This window comes from Theropithecus gelada, chromosome 14 (assembly GCF_003255815.1).
Source record: "Theropithecus gelada isolate Dixy chromosome 14, Tgel_1.0, whole genome shotgun sequence".
Classification (NCBI taxonomy): Eukaryota; Metazoa; Chordata; class Mammalia; order Primates; family Cercopithecidae; genus Theropithecus; species Theropithecus gelada.
This window is the reverse complement of record NC_037682.1, coordinates 6,898,954-6,907,153: the sequence shown is the minus strand read 5'-3', so window position 1 is coordinate 6,907,153 and position 8,200 is coordinate 6,898,954. Positions and strand designations below refer to the sequence as shown.

General features: G+C 58.3%; 1 protein-coding gene across 5 annotated transcripts; it reads left to right on the top strand.

The window, feature by feature from the left end:
* The first annotated feature begins 1,164 nt into the window (after window positions 1-1,164).
* On the top strand, window positions 1,165-7,463 carry NDUFS8 (NADH:ubiquinone oxidoreductase core subunit S8). Of its 5 annotated transcripts, none has more exons than XM_025357500.1 (7): window positions 1,165-1,280; window positions 2,704-2,761; window positions 2,838-2,888; window positions 3,453-3,542; window positions 3,641-3,813; window positions 7,068-7,196; window positions 7,276-7,463. In XM_025357500.1, exons 2-7 carry the CDS (start codon window positions 2,704-2,706, stop codon window positions 7,405-7,407), a joined length of 633 nt encoding a protein of 210 aa, XP_025213285.1. In that variant the 5' UTR covers window positions 1,165-1,280; the 3' UTR covers window positions 7,408-7,463. The 5 variants fall into 5 exon arrangements, with proteins under 5 accessions (XP_025213285.1, XP_025213288.1, XP_025213284.1 ...); XM_025357503.1 differs by having other exon boundaries at window positions 1,180-1,695; XM_025357499.1 differs by lacking the exon at window positions 1,165-1,280 and adding an exon at window positions 1,287-1,506.
* Window positions 7,464-8,200: the final 737 nt, after the last annotated feature.

Sequence of the window (8,200 nt, the reverse complement as noted above, 5' to 3'; positions counted from 1 at the left end):
GGTCAGGTGTGGGCCACCATCCCGAGACCTCCCTTCTCTCCAGGGCCAGCCCCTCTCCTCTGAGCACCTGCTGATCAGCCCAAAGCCCTCTCCACTCCTCAGCCTGAACTCCCCCAGAGTCTCCCTGTGGCCCACAAATCCTTTGGAGGTTCGGGCATCCGCATGCAAATCCCAAACCACTGTCCCCTTTGCACACACTGAGCCTTCCCTTGTCCTCGTCCTGGTCTACCGTGCATGTCCTCCCTCTGCATGGGCATGGGACATGCCCTCTGTCTCCTTCCCTTCCTGGCCTGCCCAACTCCTACCCACTCTCAGGGCAGACCCTCCCAACACACACACATACAGGCAGCCTGGGGGCATCCACGGGTCCCTCTACCACAGCATTCCCGGGGACGGGCCCGGTGTGGTGGCTCACAACTGTAATCCCAGCACTTTGTGAGGCCGAGACAGGAGGATCGCCTGAGTCCAGGAGTTCCAGACCAGCCTGGGCAACACGGCGAGACCCCGTCTCTACAAAAAATACAAAAATTAGCCAGGCCTGGTGGTGGCAGGTGTCTGTGGTCCCAGTTGCTCGGGAGGCTGAGATGGGAGGATCACCCGAGCCTAGGAGGTCGAGGCTGCAGTGAGCAGAGATCGGACCATTGCATTCCAGCCTAAGCCACAGAGCCAGACTGTCTTCAAAAAAAGAATTCGCGGGGAGGAAACACAGGCTGGTTGAGTACGGGAGTCATACGGATCAGGTGGATCAGGCGGCCGCACACCGAAGCTCTATGGCCCGGGAACGTTACTAAATACTCCCATGCCTCAGTTTCCCGCCTTAACGTGATAACACGTTACTGTAGTTTCTCCACACAGGGCTGCTGTAAGGATTAAAGGAGGCCGCGTGGGTAGAGCATCTCGTCGCCATTACCGTCATCACACGCCCCCCACCCAGACTCGATGGACCCCCTCTCTGCACCCAGGGCGACCGCAAACGCTTTCTAAACCACGCCCCGGATGTCCCACCTCCGGCGACTCGGAAGTCTTCATTTATTGGCCTCCCCAAACCAACATGGCGGCCCCCTACAAACTTCAAGCGCCGCTCTGTCCCAGCCAATCAAAAGAAAGTATTTCTGAATCCCGCCTCTTTCAGCAGCCTTATTGGCCAATCAGACCACACCATGGAGCATCAATACAGAAAAAGGGGAGCCGGCCGGCCCAATGGGAGCGTCCTAGAGTGTAGGCTCCGCCTCCCGATTGACTGGCCTGCTCCGCAAGGCAAGTAGTGGCGGCGCTTGAAGGTGGGTGTTCATGTCTTGTCCGCGAAAGCCGGGCGTGGGCAGCGTGGCTTCGGGGGCGAGTGTGGTGTCCCCGTTGGCGCCGCCAGCTGTGCCTGGGTTTCCCCTCGGCTCACTCAGGACCCGCGGCCTCCGTGTCCTTCAGGTGCAGCGGGGAGCCCGCTCTCAGGGCGCATGCGCCGGCCGCTGTGCGCCCTCGGCCTCGATGGAGTCGGAGATCACTGGGAAGGTCGGGGAAGGTGCCGGGTTGGGTCCCTGGAACTACAGTCAGTGGTCCAAAGGAGTGGGCCTGTTAGGGGGTCACAGGTCGTGGGAGGAGCACTTATGAGCTCCGACTGAGTGCCGGGCTCTGGGGTGCCCTTGGCATGTATGGGCTCCCCTTATTCCCAAGATCACCAGCCCCCAACCCACTTCATAGGTGAGAAGACGGAGGCCAGGTCACGTCACCTGCCCAAGGTCACGCGGCAGGCTGGGGGACAGTTCCAGGAGGGCCTTGAAGCTGGGGGAAGGAATATGGTACTGAGGACTGTTCAGGCCTTGAAGGGTTTCCAGCAGGGCAGGGCTGGGTTCCGATCCTCTGCGTACCTCCTTATCATGTGACTTCAGAAGAGTCACTTTTTTTTCTTTTTTTTTTTTTGAGACGAGGTCTCACTCTGTCGCCCAGGTTGGAGGGCAATGGTGTGGTCTGGGCTTACTGCAGCTTCTGCCTCCCGGGTTCAAGCGATTCTCCTACCTCAGCCTCCCGAGTAGCTGGGATTATAGGCGCCCGCCACCACGCCCGGCTAATTTTTGTATTTTTTGGTAGGGATCGGGTTCCACCATGTTGGCCAGGCTGGTCTGGAACTCCTCATCTCAGGTGATCCACCCGCCTCGGCCTCCCAAAGTGCTGGGATTACAGGCGTGAACCACTACACCCAGCCCTGGCGAGTCACTGAACAAATTGAGCCCCAGCGCCTTATTAGTGCCTCCCTCGTGGAGTCCTTGTAAGGATAGGATGGCAGTGCATGTGACCCCCTGGGCACGGTGTCTGGGGTGGGGAGCTAGCAAAGTTAACTCTCAGTGCATGCTGGTAGGGGCTGGTAATGTTTTTGGTCAGATTTGGGGAGGATGAAGGGAGGAGCAGAAAGATGGGAGACAGGATCTCTGGGAGGGAGAAAGGAAGGATGGATTTAAAAGATTTCTTAGGTGAGGCAGAACTTGGAGTCCACAGAAACTGAATTGTAGCTCAGCTGAGCTGGATCAGGTGGAAAGCTGGGAGGTGCTGGGAACAGGAAAGCCACCTGTGCCTCTGACAGCAATGGGGTATGAGTAGAGGGCAGAGTGACACATGGGTCTCCAGTGGAGGCTTGGGATCCCTGCTGTGCCAGTCTCAGAAGAGGATGGTACTTGGGCACACCCCACTCTCCACCCCTGTTTCTGCCCCCAGATGCGCTGCCTGACCATGCCCATGCTGCTGCGGGCCCTGGCCCAGGCCGCACATGCAGGTAGGACCAAGGAAGCCTTTGCTGGGGGTAGGGGAGCCCAGTCTCCTGGCATGAGGTCACGCCCCTCTTTTTGCAGGACCTCCTGGTGGCCGGACCCTCCACAGCAGTGCAGTGGCAGCCACTTACAGTGAGTACCTGGGTGGCCTCTAGCCTGACTGGTCCTGCCGGAGGTGGGGAAGAGACCTGAGTTCCAGTCTTGGCTTTGTCAGGGGCGTTCTTCTCTGAGCCTGTTTCCACTCTTAAAATGATTATGATGATGGAGACTGACTAATTCCCAGGGACAGGGTCCATCATGGCCAGCACGTGTGATCTCAGAGCTCCCTGGGGGTCATGGGGAGGGGGTTGCCAGGTGTGAGCCATGGGTACCTGTGCCTTTTGCCAGTCCCTGGTGAAGGTAAAGGCTCAAGCCCCCCACTTCCCCCCTTGATTCCTCTTTCAAGCCCTGTTGGGCGGGGGTGCCTGCGGGCTCGAATGGCCACCCAAGCACAGGGAGAGGTAGGCAAGGATGGGCTCAGGCCAGAGGCGGCCTCCAGGGTCCTTGCTGAGGCTGGGGAGAAGTGTGGTGAGTGTACCGCCCCTTTGGAGCCCAGCAGTTGCACCTGGAAGTGAGGGCCAGGCCTCCTCTCCCGGAGACTCCAGGGAGACAGTGTGCGAGGCCCCTGCCACGGCCTCCCTGCCCGCCTCTCTGCAGAGTATGTGAACATGCAGGAGTCTAAGACGGACATGAAGTCAGTGACTGACCGGGCAGCCCGGACCCTGCTGTGGACTGAGCTCTTCCGAGGTGCGTCCTGGGCAGGAGGAGACAGGGCAGGTGCCGGCTGGGCACAGATGCATGGGGGAGGAGGGTGCCCCTGCCCACCAAACCCATGCTGCCCACAGGCCTGGGCATGACCCTGAGCTACCTGTTCCGGGAACCCGCCACCATCAACTACCCGTTCGAGAAGGGCCCGCTGAGCCCTCGCTTCCGTGGGGAGCATGCATTGCGCCGGTACCCATCCGGGGAGGAGCGCTGCATTGCCTGCAAGCTCTGCGAGGCCGTCTGCCCCGCCCAGGTGAGTCCCCGCCCCAACCGACCACCAGGCCAGACCCTGCCACTGGGAGAGGGAGGCCAGGCAGCCCTAGGCCCAAACCCTGGCCCCTGCTTGATGTGTGTCCCCAGGGAAGTCCCTTTCCCTCTCTGAGCCACTTCCCCCGTGAATGGGAAGGATGAGGTCTTGCTACCGGAGCACAGAGTCAGTGAGTTGGCAAAGTGCAGCTTCCAGCCCTGGGCAGGTGCCTGACACACACAGGTTCCCCCTTGGGGTCTGGCCAGGGGTGTGACCCCTGGGCCTATGAGCCATGGGGTGGCACCTGAGGCCATCAACCCCTCCCCGGATATAGCCACCGTTTCCGGGGTCCTGCTTGTGTGCCTGTTGCAGCTTCCCTTCCCCAGTGGCTGCTCCCCTGAGGCCCGGCTTTCCGTTCTGTTAGTGGGTCTCGTGCTTACCAGCAGGGGCCAGGCCTGTCAGCACAGGAACAATATGACTCGGTCAGAGCTCTGGTCAGACCCCTGTGTGTGCCTGGCAGGAGCCCCGGCAGCCGCCATTGCTACTTCCTGTGCGCACAGCAACCCCTCCCAGTGTTCTGTGACTCGGGTGGCTCCTGTCCAAGTCCTAGTTTGTCCCCTGGAGCACTCCCAGGTCCTCCAGGCCATGAGCTGCGGCTCTGATGTCTCTACTCCAGCCACAGACTGGGAGCGCATAGGAGTGTCCCCAAACAGCAGTCACGATGGTCACGGCCGTGGCTTCCACACAGTGAGTGCTGTCCACAGACAGACCTGGCACTGTGCCACGTGTGTGACGCACAGCCTCTCCTGTAATCTCAACAACCACTCGAGGAGGTAGAGGTTATTGTCCGCATCTTTATAAGCACTGAAGGATGAGCCTGCCAGCCACAGGTCCCACTGTGAGTTGTGGCCACTACATTTCTGGGATGGGGGCGTAGGAGAGTCCTTGCCAGGCACCCTAGAAGGTCCTCCCAGCCAGCCCCTCCCCCAGCAGGCTACCCAGGAACTGAGAGTTAGGACGTGCCCTTGAGTTAGGGCTGTGCCCCCGCACTTGCTGTGTAGCTTTGGGGAGTCCCTCAACCTCTCAGAACCTTGTTTTTCTCATCCATCAAATGGAGAAAAGTAGATTTAAGGCACAGGATTGCAACCAACCGTGCAGGCGTTCTCGGCGATGTTGCAGGTTCGGTTCCAGACCATTGGGGTAAAGTGAGTCACACAGATGTTTTGGTTTTCCAGTGCATTTAAAAGTTAGATTTAGACCGGGCACAGTGGATCATGCCTGTAATTCCAGCACTTTGAGAAGCCGAAGTGGTGGATCACTTGAGGTCAAGAGTTCGAGACCATCCTGGCCAACATGGTGAAACCCCGTCTCTACTAAAAATGCTAAAATTAGCCAGGCCTGGTGGCAGGTGCCTGTAATCTCAGCTACTTTGGAGGCTGAGGCACGATAATCACTTGAACCGGGAGGCAGGGGTTGCAGTGAGCCAAGATAGCAAAAAAAAAAAAAAAAAAAAAAAAAAAATTAGGGCTGGGTGCGGTGGCTCACACCTGTAATCCCGGCACTTTGGGAGGCCAAGGCGGGCGGATCACAAGGTCAGGAATTCAAGACCAGCCTGGCCAACGTGGGGAAACCCCGTCTCTAGTAAAAATAACAAAAATTAGCCGGGTGTCGTGGTGCACACCTGTAGTCTCAGCTACTTGAGAGGCTGAAGCAGGAGAATTGCTTGAACCTGGGAGGCGGAGGTTGCCGTGAGCTATGATTGCACCACCACACTCCATCCTGGGCCACAGAGTGAGACTTCGTCTCAAAACAAAAACAAAGAATTTACACTACTGTAGGCTGTGAAGTATCTAAAACACAATGTACCTTAATTAAAAATACTTTAGGGGCCAGGCACAGTGGCTCACACCTATAGCCCCAGCACTTTGGGAGGTCGAGGTGAGTGGATTACTTGAGACCACCCTGGGCAACCTGGCAAAACCCCGACTCAACAACAACAACAAATACAAAAAGTTAGCCCCTGTATTCCCAGGTACTTGGGAGATTGAGGTGGGAGGATCGCTTGAGCCTGGGAGATTGAGGCTGCAGTGCACTATGAGCTGTATCACTGTACTCCAGCCTGGGTGACAGGGCGAGAGTCTGTCTCAAAACAAAAAACCAAAAACAACAAAAAAAAACTTAATTCCTAAAAAGTGCTGACCCAGAGATAAGAAGCAAGCACGTGGTTGGTAAAATGACATCAGTGAGCTTGCTTTATGCAGGGTTGCCCTAAACCTTCAATTTGTAAAACTCACAATATCTGGAAAGCTCGGTGAGGTGAGGCGGGACTGTAACCTAGCCCCCGTCGCAGGGTGACACCCTCAGGGCAGGGGGCGCTACACTGAACAACGAAGTGAACAGCCCCCTCGTGAGAGTGGGGTTCTTAGCAGATGACGCCGGCAGCTGACAAACAAGCAAGGCAGGCCGGGCGCGGTGGCTCCCACTTGTAATCCCAGCACTTTGGGAGGCCAAGGCAAGTGGATCATGAGGTCAAGAGATCGAGACCATCCTGGCCAACATGGTGAAAACCCGTCTTTATTAAAAATACAAAAATTGCCGGGCGCGGTGGCTCACGCCTGTAATCCCAGCACTTTGGGAGGCCGAGGCAGGCGGATCACAAGGTCAGGAGATCGAGACCACGGTGAAACCCCGTTTCTACTAAAAATACAAAAAATTAGCCGGGCGCGGTGGCGGGCGCCTGTAGTCCCAGCTACTCAGGAGGCTGAGGCAGGAGAATGGCGTGAACCCAGGAGGCGGAGCTTGCAGTGAGCCGAGATCGCGCCACTGCACTCCAGCGTGGGCAACAGAGCGAGACTCCGACTCAAAAAAAAAAAAAAAATACAAAAATTTGCTGGGTGTGGTGGTGCACACCTGTAGTCCCAGCTACTCAGGAGGCTGAGGCAGGAGAATCACTTGAACCGGGAAGGCTGAGGTTGTGGTGAGCCGAGATTGTGCTACTGCACTCTAGCCTGGCAACAGAGCGAGACTCTATCTTAAAAAAAAAAAACAAACCAGCATGGCAGGGACGCCAGCAGGGCGTGTGCCGAGGAGACAGGCGCCAATGGCAGAGGTGCAGGGCGGCCTCTTAACTGGAGTCCGGGAGGCCTCTGAGGGGAGAGGGCTTCTGGCAGACACCAGGGGTGGGGATGAGCAGTGACCCGGGCAATGGGGGCTGGGATGTGACAGCGCAGCGCAGCAGTGTCTGGTGGCCCCTCCCACAGGCCATCACCATCGAGGCTGAGCCAAGAGCTGATGGCAGCCGCCGGACCACCCGCTATGACATCGACATGACCAAGTGTATCTACTGCGGCTTCTGCCAGGAGGCCTGCCCCGTGGATGCCATCGTCGAGGTGCGTGAGGCCCCTGGGTGGGAGGGGCGCTGAGGCTCCTCAGCGGGGCCTAACCACTGTCCCTGCACCCCACCTGCAGGGCCCCAACTTTGAGTTCTCCACGGAGACGCATGAGGAGCTGCTGTACAACAAGGAGAAGCTGCTCAACAATGGGGACAAGTGGGAGGCCGAGATTGCCGCCAACATCCAGGCTGACTACCTGTACCGGTGACGCCCCACCGGCCCACAACCCCTGCTGCCCAATAAAATACTGCTCCAACCCCACGGCCTCTTGTCTTGACTCTGGTGGTCCAGGGTAGGGCCATCCCCAGCCTGCCTGAGGCCTGTGGTGCCTCCAGCTGGACTAGGTAGCCCCCTAGTCTTTATGCTCTCTGCGGTCCTGCTGCCCCAGCCCGGCCTTCCTGTGGACTCCAGGGCCCCACCAGGCCCTCATGGCTGGGCCACAGGCTGCAGCATCACGATCACCCTGCCTCTTCCTGGGTGTCTTCCCCGAGGCCCAGCAATGCCAGAGGTCACCACAGTCCTGTCGTTCCCACAGTCCCAGCTGTCCCGGCTGGGGCCTGGGCCTCCTGTCTCCCAAGAGCCATCCACTTCTAAGACCCTTAGGACTTGGAGCATCCCAAGGCCTCAGGCTGAAGAACAGCAAGTGGCAGAAACTCCGGCCGGGGCATCCTTGCTGGGGGTAGGAGGAAGCCTGCTTGGGGTGACAGTCACGCGAGGGTGACACAGGCCCTGCTGGCCCTGAGCTGGCCTTGCCTCCAGCCACATCCTCTTTCTTCCCCATGTTCCCCAGGCCAGGCTGCTCGTCCGGCAGCTGCTTACCACTTCCTGCTTTGCAGGCCCAGCAATGTGGTGGGGTTCCCCCCAGGGTCACACACAAGCCCCTTGCCCACATAATGGCCAAAAGCAGCCCACTTTAACTTGTGCTAAGCACTGTGGAAGGATTTCACTTCATTTGCAGTGAGGAAACCAGCTCCGAGAGGTGAAGAGGCTTGCTCAGGGCC